General features: G+C 42.9%; 3 protein-coding genes across 6 annotated transcripts in view; 2 read left to right on the forward strand and 1 right to left on the reverse strand.

The window, feature by feature from the left end:
- The window catches only part of LOC140754297 (uncharacterized), a 185,103-nt gene that overhangs the window by 73,974 nt on the left and 96,524 nt on the right, over window positions 1–14,605 (reverse strand). The window lies entirely within an intron of this gene.
- LOC140754588 (uncharacterized) lies at window positions 207–4,643 on the forward strand. The gene has a single exon (XM_073089630.1). It carries the CDS (start codon window positions 207–209, stop codon window positions 4,641–4,643), a length of 4,437 nt encoding a protein of 1,478 aa, XP_072945731.1.
- On the forward strand, window positions 4,915–5,943 carry LOC140754589 (uncharacterized). Its single transcript, XM_073089631.1, has one exon. The coding sequence runs from the start codon at window positions 4,915–4,917 to the stop codon at window positions 5,941–5,943; it is 1,029 nt and encodes a 342-aa protein (XP_072945732.1).

Consider the following 14,605-nt stretch of genomic DNA (forward strand, 5'->3'; position numbering starts at 1 on the left):
TCATTCAGTACTGGCAATCGACCTATGGAACAAAGGAATAAATGGAACAAGAACAGAACAAGGGATTTCAATTCTTCCAACCCAGCAATTATAGTAATGTGCCCCTGCACATTTAATGGTCCTTCGAAAGCCGAATATTGAAGAAATTGAAGAATAGTAAGTAATATTATCGTTCCAATTGTCATTTTTGTGTATTAGCAAGAAGAATGCCGATCACACGCTCCGTGGGAAAAGAGCGCCGAGACTCGACGGAAACGAAGCCCTCCTCGTCTGACGCGACCACTGGGACCTCCGCTACGGGCACCACAACAGAAACGTCGGCCACGGGAACCACCGCGACCGACACTACTGGGGGAACCTCCGCTACAGACACGTCCGTCACGACGAAGGGTACAGTAGCGTCAGTGGCCACTGGCACCACGATGGCCAGGCCGGCTGCGACCATTTTCAAGAATTCCGTCGAGCTCACCGCCAGTACTGATTCACCGACAGTAATACAGAAGCCTTCAGAAGCACATAGTCAGCATGGTTCGCGCGCTCCGAGTCGACGCGCCGGATCCACGCGTTCAAGGTCAAAGGCTTACAAGGTAGCCAAGGCCAAAGAAGAGCTTATACGCCTGCAAGTGGAACTTGCAACAGCACGCCTCGCCGTTATAGAAGCAGAAGACGACGATGACGACGTCTCCGAGTACTCAAAAACAGAAGCCGACACCAGGGTCGACGACTGGTTGGAACAGCAAGCGCAACCGAGGCTAGCCATAGCCGACGAGCCGCACCTACCTCTCCGCGAAATAGAAACAGAAATAGAAGCCATCACGGAAGAGACAAGGCCGGTTCAACAGAATAATAGTACAACGCACCATACCCAACCAGATCCGCGAGTACATACAACGGCGGGAGCTCAAGCACCGGCGGGAGTCCACGCGCAGCCAGACTTCTCTCAACTTACGTCAGCGATAACACAGGCCATCAAAGCTAGCCAGCGGTCCTCAAAGTTTGTTGAATTACCGACTTTTAACGGTAATTATCAGGACTGGCTACCTTTTAGAGCAGCATATATGGAAACAGAAGAGTCTTTTTCAATAGTAGAAAATATTAATAGGTTAAGAAGACATCTAATAGGAAGAGCTAAGGAAGCAGTTGAAAGCTTACTGATCACCAACGCACACCCATCCGATGTTATGAAGACCTTGGAAATGAGATTCGGTAGATCGGAGATGATAGCAATGGCCGAAATAGACACATTGAGAACACTGCCGCGCCTCTGCGAGTCGCCTAGGGATATTTGCGTGTTCTCTACTAAGGTTACAAACGCCGTGTCTACACTTCGGGCATTGAAATGCGTCTACTATCTCTACAATCCGGAGGTATCTAAGGTAATGGTGGACAAGCTTACTCCTACTTTACGTTACAGATATTACGACTTTGCTGCAACACAACCGAAAGAAGAGCCTGACTTATTGAAGTTTGAAAAATTTATGAAGAGAGAAGCTGAGCTGTGCGGACCCTATGCACTCCCCGAACAGATGGCACCGCCGATGTATAGTAATAGACGTCCTCAGAAGACACATACAGTATTAGAAAAGCAGTCTACAGTTATACAGAAATGCCCCGTATGTGAAGAAACAGGTCACATCGCGACGGATTGCAAACAGTTTAAAGAAGCAAACGAAAGCACAAGATGGGATATAGCAAAGAAGAAACGACTATGCTTTCGGTGTCTACGCTTCAGAAACAAGACTCACAACTGCCGAACGAAGCCGTGTGGTATTAATAGTTGTAAGTATTTTCATAACAGGTTACTACACTTCAACAGAACAGAAAAGGCAGAAACAGAAGATAGGTCAACAGAGGTCATCAACTCCGCGTGGACTACAGCCAGACCTACAAAGAAGCAAACTTTTTTGAAAATAATCCCGGTGCAGGCAACAGGTCCCAAGAATACGGTCAACACTTACGCGTTATTGGATGATGGGTCTACAGTTACGCTGATAGACGACAGCCTTGCCTACGAAATAGGGGCAAAGGGACCCATCGACCCACTACGTATAGAAGCAATCAACGAGTTGAAAACAGCTGAAACGAAGTCAAGAAGAGTTAGCATCACACTCAACGGGTTGAACAATCACACAGCAAGCATTCAAGCGAGAACTATCAAGAACCTGCACGTGTCGCCGCAGGAAATAGCAAGACAACAGATTGAAGAATGTGAACACTTGCGAGATCTTAGCGACGTACTTTCCTATGAAGATGCGAAGCCTACCATACTCATCGGTCAAGACAACTGGCATCTCCTTCTAGCATCAAGAGTGAGAAGGGGAAAGAAGAACCAACCGGTAGCGTCTCTCACGCCACTTGGGTGGGTACTTCACGGAAGCCACAACCGAATTATTGGACGTACCGCTAACTTCGTGTCACACATTACAGAAGCGCCGCAGGAAGATAAGCTTGAAGATCTCATGAAGCATTACTTCGCAATGGACTCGCTATGCATCAACCCAAAGAAGCCACAGTCGGACCCTGAAGAGCAAGCCTTACGTATATTAAAGAAAAGTACAACCCAAACAGAAGAAGGAAGATACGAAACCGCTCTACTATGGAAAAGAGAAGAGGTCGACTTGCCTAACAACTACGACAACTCGTTGACACGTCTTATGCACATAGAAAAGAAGCTTGACCGTAATTCTCAATTAAAACAGAAGTATACAGAACAGATGGACGCGCTTATCAAGAAAGGATACGCCGAGCCTGCACCGAGGACGAAGACTCCCAATAGAACTTGGTATTTACCGCACTTCGCGGTAGTGAACCCAATGAAGCCAGATAAACTCCGAGTGGTACACGACGCCGCAGCGAAGACTAAGGGTGTCGCACTCAACGACTTGCTGTTGAAAGGTCCAGATCTACTGCAATCACTTCCAGGGGTCGTGATGAAGTTCCGACAGCATATGGTTGCAGTAACAGCTGACATTAAGGAAATGTTCATGCAAGTGAAGTTGAGAACAGAAGACAGAGACGCTCTTAGGTACCTGTGGCGAGGGAACCGTCGTGACGATCAACCACCCGAGGAGTATAGAATGACATCACTCATCTTCGGAGCTTCAAGTTCGCCGTCAACAGCAATATTCGTCAAGAACTTGAACGCTAAGAAGTATGAAGAGACCGAGCCAGAAGCAGCCTCCGCCATTATAGAGAAGCATTACGTCGACGACTACCTGGACAGCTTTAGAAGCATCGAAGAAGCCATACGTATCACTTCAAGCGTGCGTGATATACATAGAAGAGCTTGCTTCGAGTTGAAACAGTGGAAGTCCAACACGCCCGCGCTACTACGAGCACTAGGGGAACAGGAGTCGTCACAGAACATAGAACTCTATAAGGCGGGAGAGCAGCTGGAACGTGTGTTAGGAATCGTATGGAAACCGGATACAGACGAACTTACCTTCAACCTCAATTTAACGCGTGTGCCTCGTGAACTTATAGATGGGAAAACACCGACGAAGAAAGAAGCCCTACGTATAGTTATGTCGCTTTTTGATCCGTTAGGCTTTGCTTCACCAGTTACTATAAGAGCTAAGCAGATTTTACAGGAACTCTGGCGGCGTGGGACATCGTGGGACGAGAAAATAGAAGATCACATAGCGGAACAGTGGCGCGACTGGATGGTACATTTGAGAAGCCTCTCGAATATAGCAATACCAAGAAGATACCTACAGTACAGCGACGCTACATCCCTTCAGCTCCACGTGTTCACCGACGCCAGCGAGTCAGCCTACGCAGCGGTATTGTATTGGAGAGCAACGGCACCCAACGGCGACGTCAGTATATCACTAATTATGTCCAAGGCCAAGGTGGCACCTTTAAAGTTAACATCTATACCTAGGTTAGAGTTACAAGCTGCAGTGATGGGAACTCGCCTCGCCGACGCCGTCGTTAAAGAACATCAACGAAAGCCGGACTCAAGAACGTTCTGGACGGACAGCCGCACAGTACTCTCATGGATCAAGGCTGGTTCGCGCTCTTACAAGTCGTATGTGGCACATCGCATAGCGGCTATAGAAGAAGGTACAAAGGTAAGTGAGTGGCGCTGGGTGCCAACGAAGTCCAACGTGGCGGACGATGCCACAAGAAATGTCCCAATAGGGTTCAATAAGAACCACAGGTGGTATAGGGGACCGGACTTCCTACACGAGGATTCGAGCACCTGGCCAATAGAAAATTCTGCGTCGTATCCATCAGAACCTACAGGTGAAGAAAGAACACACAACATAGTAACAGAACGAGGTCTGAAGCTGGCTGAAGGTCTACCGGAGATATCTAGATTTTCAAATTGGGATAGATTACGTTTCACTACAGCAAGGGTTTTACAGTTTATACAGCTTTGCAGGACGTCTAAACAGCGGGTCAATTACAAGAGGACTAGACGAAACGCTCAAGCGGACCCCGACTGGCGACGTCAAAAGAAGACACCGGTGGCTCCACAGGTAAAGCATAGAAAAATAGAACAAGCCAAGTGTTATATCTCCGTGCCCGCAGAACTCCTCCGAGAAGCAGAAGAGTTATTAATGCGTTCATCGCAAGAAAGTTCATTTCAGGTTGATATAGATAACATGAAACGTCCAGAAGCCTATAGACAGAGATAGCCGATTACATCGATTAAGTGTCAAGTATGAAAATGGTGCCCTGAGACTCCGAAGCCGCATCGAAGCAATAGAAGCCGTCACAAATGAGGTCAAGAACCCCATGGTGTTGGACGGTGACCATCCTACAGTCAAACTATGGATACACAGCATACATAGACAGATGCACCACAGCGGAGTCGAGGCCACGGTAAACGAGTGTCGACAAAGGTATTGGGTTCTACGGTTACGTCCGGTGACGCGAACTATTATACGACAATGTCTCAGATGCCGAATGAAGACTCAAGCACCGCCGTACCCGAGAACCGGAGACCTACCATCGTGTCGCTTGGCACATCACAAGCGACCTTTCACATATACAGGAGTCGACTACTTCGGGCCGCTTACAGTAACAGTCGGGCGTACCAATCAGAAGAGGTATGTAGCTATCTTCACCTGTCTAACCACACGTGCTATTCATCTAGAAGTTACAGCATCGCTCACCACCGACTCTGCGGTGATGGCGCTCCGGCGGATGATGGCGCGCCGTGGACGTCCGGCGCAAATATGGTCGGACAACGGCACCAACCTGAGGGGCGCTGACAAGGAACTACGGCAGGCGATCGACGCAGCCACAGCGGAGGAGGCTGCTAAGAAGATCATCTCGTGGCGATTCATCCCACCTGGCGCGCCCTTCATGGGAGGCGCGTGGGAAAGGCTCGTGCGCTCCGTGAAAACTGCACTGCAAGCAACGCTTCACGAACGACATCCAGCAGAAGAAGTCCTCACGACGCTCCTGGCAGAGGTGGAATATACAGTGAACAGCCGACCTCTCACCCACGTGTCAGTGAGCGCCGAGGACCCAGAAGCGCTTACACCGAACCATTTCCTACTCGGCGGGAACGGAAGAGTATCGACCCCGGGAGAGTTCAACGACCGCGACACCATATGCAAGAACAGCTGGCGTGCCGCGCAGAGATTAACCGACATATTCTGGACAAGATGGCTTCGAGAGTACCTTCCTGAGCTTCAACACCGGCGGGAGCCCCACGGAAGAGGGGCAACAGTGAAGATCGGCGACTTAGTACAAATATTGGATAGTAACCTACCTAGGAACATATGGGTTCGAGGTCGGGTCATCGCAACATTTCCGGGTCCAGACAACATAGTAAGAACAGTCGACGTGGCAACCAAGGGAGGAGTTCTACGCCGGCCAGTGAGGAAGCTGGTAGTGCTGCCTATAGAAGACGTCGCCCCAGCACCGACAGAAGATGCAACACAGCTGCACGGCGGGAGAAATGTGCGGGACGACGCGAACAGCTGACTCAAGATTCGACGTAATTATAAGTTTGAAATTGTTTACTTAATTTATAGTTAATAATAGTTCATAAGTTGTAATAAATAAAGACTTCATTATTCGTAACACACGATCAGCTGATTAATATTGTATAGTTCAATGGCCGACGCTAAACAGCTGACTCCAACTCGATCAGCTGATCATAGCAGTAAGACGTAGTTACGTAAACAGTTGATAGTTTTTAATGTAATTTATTGATGTTTTTATTATGTTTGAATAGTGTTTTACTTATGTTTTATTGTTAATAGTATATAATAGGATTTAATAGAATAGGGAAAATAGATAATAGTTTAAGTTTTGTAAATGTATTAAAATAAATATTTCGTAATAGTTTATAGGGCATAGGTATAGGTGTCAATTATAATAGGTTTTGCAATAGTTTAGGTTTTAATAGAAGTTTAAATAGAAATATGTAAATTCCTAAACAAACTAAATAGATTATTATTATTATTATTGTGAATCCTCGATTCAAGGCCACAGTTTGAACAGGTTCATACAGGTCCGTACAGGTTTAGACATAGAATAACGGGAAATGGTTGTAATTGGCCAAAAGGCCTATATTCCTGCCTAAACCTGCTTCTAGTTGTGGTACTTGAGTCGGGGATATAAATAGGCCAGATTTTCAAATTTTCATTCAGTACTGGCAATCGACCTATGGAACAAAGGAATAAATGGAACAAGAACAGAACAAGGGATTTCAATTCTTCCAACCCAGCAATTATAGTAATGTGCCCCTGCACAATTCTCCTTTATTGGAATTGTTTTTTTTTTTGTTATTGGTATTTATTTAATTATTTGGATTACAAGCTAAAGTATTTTTAAACATTGATGATATTGAACATTTGTTAATACTACTGAATATAATACTGAAGATGATGATTGATAAATAAAAATTGCGACTGTTGATAATTATCAATCCGATATTCGTATTTGTTTCATTATCAAGATTTTAGTTTCTTTTCGCTTCTCTTTTCACACAAATATACTAAAACATCATATGAAATGTATCGCAATTTTTACTTGTTAAAATAGGTAATCGATGTAAAAAGAAAGAACTATTTCTCGTTACAACTTATGACAGCAAAAGGTCAAGGTGAGGAAGAAAACGCAACCGGAAAATCTGCTGCGCACGCTGTTGATACAAAAGAGATATGTTAAAACAGGCTAACTATAAGAAAGAGACAGCTGTGGCAATTATACTTCCACAGGCAGACCGTCGTCGATCAACTACTGCCCTGCTACTGAGCACAGGGGGCCTACCACCATCTTTTAAAAACCATCATAGTTCAGGAAAGTTTTATTTCAATATTGCATTAACATTATTTTGTTTCTTACCACGACCTCCTTAAAACATTATTTTCATTGTATTGTTTTAAGAGATGGTAGTAACCCACCAGGTCTTCTCATGGAGTGAGCAGGGTTTTTACGTCATAGTCTACTTTGGCCAAGTACAAATTGGTAAACTTCATACTTTTGAAATAATTTTAGAGCTCTGAATTATACATATACGTTTTGACACGATATTCCTTCACGACACCCTTCAAGATTATAACAAGTGATAGGACAAATCAGAGGTTTGAACCAGGTACGACAATCTAACATTTAAACCTCCGACCTCCGGATTGAGGCCAAGTTTTATCCACTACGTATCACAACAAAGCCCTGTTCAAATTGTTGAAAGGCTCAAATCTCTGGATGACAACACAACATCGTAACCTACCATTACATCCAACCAAACTTATTCGTTAACGTACGAAACGCAATTTCGGCCTCGGCCCAAATCGACGTACAGTTTAAAACCTGACGTAACGTCAACCTGAACCCAGTTCCCACGTGAGGCAATGTTTTGTTATAATTGTGGCCACAAGCCGAAATTGCATTTTGATGGACCGTACACAATAAAATTCCACAATCGCATCCAATTTAGTTCACATGGATGAATAAATTATGAAGCCGTAAGAACATAATGATGCATTTCATGACACGGCTATAAAGCTTGTGATGGTAGGTTACACTTACAGGTCATAGATACTCGTAGTTATGGGAAATTATGGATTTAGTTCAATAAAATCACACATACATACCATTTTGAAGGTGGTAGAACCCTGTGGTTCGATTTGGGCGGCACCACCGTCACACCTATTTCTGCCCCATAACAGCATTGTTGAGCGCTGCTGTGTTGTGGTTTGAAGGGTGCGGTAAGGGAGACATACTTTTCCGAGGCGTTACAGCTTAGTCCTCGGAGGTAGCTTCGCATCTGTGACCGACTCCAGGTAGGAATATCTAATCCTATTTGGGGTTGATTACAGAAGTCCATGGGCGGCAGTAGCCACTTACCATCAAGTGGCCTGCATGCTCGTCTGCTACTCCTATATTATAAAAAAAAAGATAAGACCAATTTGGACCTGTTTTGTCTTCTTCAAATATCATGTTAGATAGATGCATTTTGTTAGTACCTACCACAGGCTCTTAGAACGCTAACATCTCGGCGTGGTAAATATAACGATACCATACTAATTATAATCGACAAATCTTGGTCAAATACAAGCACAGTTTCGACTCTCTGGAAACTATAATCGTTATTGGTTCACAGCTGACCTATAAAGCTAGCTCCACACTAACCGGAGACTAATATAGGTCACAAGCTGCTCCGTAACACCTTGAATCTCTAGGATGTCAAACTGGGTCAAAGTTAAAATACTTGAATTTTCCCGGAACTTCATGTATGCTTATTTCTTTAACGATTCGAGCGGGAGCGGTCACCATACCGGTCTGACGCGCAAAGGGTTCGATTTTCAGCTAAACATATATCTAAATGATGAATTTCGGTATTTATTCTGGGTTTGGTGCTAAAAGTTTTACTCAAGCTTGAAATGATCTAGCCCATTCTAGGTGAAATAAGCATTGCAAAAGCATCAGTTATTCAATACACGAATGCATTTTGTATTACATACTTTCAGGCTTTCCAGCTTAATCCTCATTGGTAACGGCGCAGCTTAGGTGAATTGCATGCTCTTCGGCTACTTCTATATCATAGCTTAATTTGTTATTATATTATGCTCGTACATTTCTAGTCCAGACCGAAAACAATCTTCCGCAAAAATGTTACGTTCACCGAAATGTAATTCAGTTTTTCTCCAACCATGACCTAAGCGTTGAAGGTTGGATGCTGCATCGATCTCTCCTTGACTGTTCTCATGGCCCCTCAATTGGGTCACGGGTAGTTCCCAAGGTTTGTCCTTGAGGGCCACGTTACACCAATAGTGATAAATAAATGCTCTCTACATATTTTGATCTTTTCTTTTTATAATATAGGAGTAGCAGACGAGCATGCAGTCAACCTGATGGTAAGTGGCTATTGCCGCCCATGAACATTTGTAATCAACCCTAGATAGGATTAGATATTCCTACCCGAGGTCGGCCATAGATGCGCCGCTACCTGAGGACTAAGCTGGAACGCCTCCGAAAAGTCTGTCTCACTTACCACACCCTTCAAACCGGAACACAGCAGCGCCTAACACTGCTGTTATTAAGTAGAAATAGGTGTGGCGGTGGTGCCGCCGGAGTCGAACCGCAAAGGGTTCTACCACCTTTAAATATGGGTAGATGTAGTAAACGAGCATGCAGTCCATCTGATGTTAAGTGGTCATTGACATCTGTAGTCACCCTCATATAGGATTGGATGGCCATTGACATTTGTTAAGTTTAATCAATCTCGGATAGGATAGGAGTTCTTTCTGAGATCAGCCATAAACGCAATGCTACCCTAGAAACTATGTTGGAATGCCTCGTTTAAGTGTCGCTCCCTGAACCATAACAATTACACCTTTACCCTTTGTTCTTGTTATAAACTTATACAAAGATCCATTTGATATAAATTTATTATTCAATATATATAAATAATTCAATTGTCTTTACTTATTTTATTTCAATAAGTAAATACATACAAGTAAAAATTATCTAAAGTCTATCAATAGATTTTAGGGAAAAGCAATACTAACGAAGACTTATTACAAGAATCACCCTGTTAGTATTAGAATTATCCAGTTTTGGATTTGAACCCAAGACTATAAACTTAGACCAGACGAGACAATACCATGACCTCTTATTGCTAGTACATTATAAATCAAACCAACATAAACCATTCTGACTTTGAACTGAGAGAGTTGAAGGTCTTTTTATCGATTTCCCTTCTTTGACTCTAGACCTCAGTCACGGCTTTTGGTGCATAACGAGTTTCTTTTTATATAATGTCGGAGTAGCAGACGAGCGCGCAATCCACCTGATGGTAAATGGCTACTGCCGCCCATGGACATCCGTAATCAACCACAGATAGGATTAGATATTCCTACCTGAGGTCAGTCACAGACGCGCCGCTACCCCTGAGGTCTAAACTAGAATGCCTCGGATAAGTATGTCTCCCTTACCACACCCTTCAAACCAGAACACAGCAGCGTTTAACACTGCTGTTATGTTATGAGGCAGACATAGGTGTGGTGGTGGTGCCGCCGGAGTCGAACCACGTAGGGTTCTACCACCTTCAGTCTAATTTTCTTCAGGGAGGTCGACTTTAAAATCCTAGGCACACTGATTTTCATCAAAGATCAAAGTTATCTACGTATTAGAAATTAATTATCGGTTTGAACTAAGAGTTGAAGGACTTTTTATCGATTTCTCTCCTTGACTCTAGACTTCGGTCACGGCATTGGTTCATAGCGAGGTAATATGGACTCTTAGATAGGTAATGGAATGGAATAGTTTAATGGAATCTTGTTATATGTCTGGTATTTACCAAGGCCTTAGCTACTGAGCAAAAATGTAGGCATTTACCTAATGTGTCATTACTTCCTACTAAGTACTTCATTATATTTTTTATCCATTTACTCTAATGATAGTGATAGGCATTTGGTTAAGAAACTCGGCCTCTCATTGAGGAAGTTCGAGGTTTAAATCAACAGTGATTTTTCAAAGGTGGTGCGTATTTGAAATTAATTGACGACCCGCGTGGCAGAGCGGTCTGATGCGCAGAGGGTCCCGGGTTCTAAATGACGAATTTAGATTTCTGTTTCTGGGTCTGGGTGTTTTGTGTATTTGTCTATGTGTGTGTCCATGGCACCCACGACACAGGGGATCCTAGTGTGGGCTGTGAGTGTAGAAAGCGTTAAAGCGTTAATTATCCACTTGCTAAAATCAGTAAAGGTGAACATAGTGAGGAAACCTCCATGCCTCCAGAGTTCGAAAAAAACATGTAGTCGCAAAGTAATTTCATATTGGCATTTATTCTTCATCTTTATTAATGTTATATCGTTATACCACAGGTTATACTGATCACTACACCTCATATTGGACCGGCCATAATGATAAAACTGTAACAACTACAAAGTGCCAGGTCCCAGGTGGTTAGAGCGTTCTGAAACGTACTTAACTTAGTTGATAAGTTAATTTACCTCACAACTTAACTATATAGTGTTCTCCAGGTTTTGAGTAATTTTAAGTTCCTTACGACTTTTTTTAATGTTGATGTTTTATTTATTTAAGTACTAAGTTTTGCCCGCGGCTTCGCCCGCGTTTAAAAGAAAATAATATAACATACTAACATACATAAAACTGAAAATTCATACCTTCAACTTTGCTAAAGATCATCACTTGATCAAATGCATAGTTTATGATTCAATCCTTACTAATACCGATTAAAATAATCGATGTTTTAGGTCCAAAAGATCGATTCTGCGATTAATCGATCTTAGATCGCCACCCCTAGTGCCCGTGGGATTTCCGGGATAAAAACTATCCTATGTCCTTTCTCGGGTCTCAGACTATCTTTGTACAAAATTTCATTAAAATCGGTTCAGTGGTTTGGGCGTGAAGAAGAAATAATCAGACAGACAGACAGAGTTACTTTCGAATTTATAATATTAGTAAGGATTATTATATCCGCGTAAAACTGCTAGTCCGCTCTGAATATAAAATGAATCGCGTCGCAATAGCAAATTGTATCACTACACCGGCTTGCAACAACTTCAGAGCGGACTAGCAGTTTCGCGAGGACTATAATAATTTATTAAATTAAGGAATTGTACCTGAAGGAATAATTGCTATAAACATTTTAAAATCAATATACTTACCTACTCTATTAAGGAAACAAAGTAGTTGACATTTTTAATTTTACATATAGGTACTTTTTTATAGGTGAGCCTTTTTCTTTTTTGCTGTCGAAGGGGAAACCTTCAAAAGGTACCCCGTGCCGTGGGAGCGACACAGGGTTATGTGGGATTCTTACCGCACTAAAACCCTCCCGGTGGCCTACCTCGGCGTTGCCAAGAGGACTCCGGGATCTCCAACGGAACGCAACCGGAGTCCTCTGAACGCGTTGCCCCTCCGGCTCCGCCCAGGCGAGCTTCATAGGTGCTTCATAGGCGAGCTTTATAGGTGAGCCTACAATAAAACAGACGTGCTCTTACAACACCAGATGAGTCGCTAGTGCATGGCCTGTTTTGAAGGAGAGCTCTTTTTGCACCTTTTTTGAAGACCCCATATCATAGCGCCCCGGGAATCTATATGCCATTAATTGTAAATTCATAACACCAAACTAGATCTGTACTTAATAACCCTGATAATACAAGTATGTTTCGATATCACAAATTAAACAATTACATATATAACCCTGAATATTGTATATAACCTTATTATTATCTAATAAAATATTATATATAACATCATCATCATCAACAACCCATTACTGTCCCACTGCTGGGCACGGGTCTCCTCTCATAATGAGAAGGATTAGGCCATAGTCCACCGCGCTGGCCAAGTGCGTATTGGTAGACTTCACATATATTTGAGATAATTTATTTTTTATAAATCTCTCAGGTATGCAGGTTTCCTCACGATGTTTTCCTTCACCGTTTAGCAAGTGATAATTAATTTCTAATGCGCACATAACATTGAAAAATCAGAGGTGCGTGCCTGGGATTTGAACCTCGGACCCCTCGATCGAGAGGCGGAGTTTCTTAACCACTAGGCTATCACTGCCATATATATAACAATTACACAATATCCATACATCCCACTGAGGCAATCACACATAAGCTAATTGTTCAATGCAATATTCCGCGAGTCGTTTTACTTTAGTATAAAGTATGAAGCACGTATGAAACTCTTCATTCCTTTGGCACCCTAACCACCCTATGCATATCATTATTACAGTAATTAGTTATTAAATACCTTAAAAACTCGTGTAAGCATCCCACAACGGTTCTTGAGACATCAGACGAAATTGAGATCATTATACGTAAGACTCAATTTCGGGAAAACTCGAGAGCAATTATTTTGCGTAATAGGGTCTTAGAGGCTCTAAGGGGACGTATAAATAACCTCGGCATTAAAATGACTTCTTAGAAGCTCTTTTGAACACCTGGTGTACTGATTGTTAGACTAAAAGGTGGTGGAAATGTGGCTCGATCGCGGAGTTACTCGTACCTACTTCTACCGTGAAGTAGTTTTTGCGTTTTAGTGGAAGGATATGGACGCCTGACGGCTGACGGTCATGTAAGGCGACTATCTTAGTCTGCATTTGTTGTCGGCTTCAGAACACCTATTCTATAAAATTTTGGAGTTGGTTAATTCAGGTACGGGAAGAAAAACTTCTCCGAGGCATTTCAATGTAGTCCTTCGGGGTAGTAACGCATAAGTGGCCGACCTTAGGTAGCACTCTAATCTTATTTGAGGTTACAGATGTCTATGGGCTGATATAATGATGATAAGTATCATCGGATGGACTACATGCTCATTTCTTTTAAAATATAAAGTCAATACAAACGTTCTTATTATAATTATCATCATGAACTTAAATTACGCGTTCTATTCACATGGCAACAAAAACCTTACTTAACTAAACTAAATAAAGTAACAAAAGGAGCCCCTTGACTGTCTTATAGCCGGTCAAGAGGTACCTAGGGCATCACGAGCTCGAGTGGAACCTACTCCACTGCGCCGCTGGGGTATATTTTAAGCGAGCATATTAGTTAAGTATATTATGGAGACTATAGGTACATACGTGACTATGTGACTTCACGTGTGATCCAGACATTTCCGGAATCGATTCCTGGTTAAGCTGACGTATAATTATGTTTATTAATTCAGAATTTTATTTTTATTTTTTATAATTTAGAAATAGCAAACAAGCACGATAGCCTAGTGGTTAAGGAACACGACCTCTCGATCGAGGGGTACGAGGTTCAAATCCCAGGCACGCACCTCTGATTTTCAAATTTATGTGCGTATTAGAAATTAATGATCACTTGCTTAAACGGTGAAGGAAAACATCGTGAGGAAACCTGCATTCCTGAGAGATTTATAAAAAAAAATCTTAAAGGTATGTGAAGTCTACCAAAACGCACTTGGCCAGCGCGGTGGACTATGGCCTAATCCTTCTCATTCTGAGAGGAGACCCGTGCCCAGCAGTGGGACAGTAATGGGTTGATGATGAAACAAGCACGCGATCCGTATCGTATGGAAATATGTAATCAACTCCAATCAAGATTAGATTCCTACCTGTGATCGACCACACGTTGACTACCCCTGAGGAATAAGTTGGAACGCCGGAAAAATATGTCTCCCTTATCACACC

The sequence above is a fragment of the Epargyreus clarus genome, unplaced genomic scaffold, assembly GCF_041222505.1.
Source record: "Epargyreus clarus isolate Ecla_fem2 unplaced genomic scaffold, WU_Ecla_fem_2.2 ptg000029l, whole genome shotgun sequence".
Classification (NCBI taxonomy): Eukaryota; Metazoa; Arthropoda; class Insecta; order Lepidoptera; family Hesperiidae; genus Epargyreus; species Epargyreus clarus.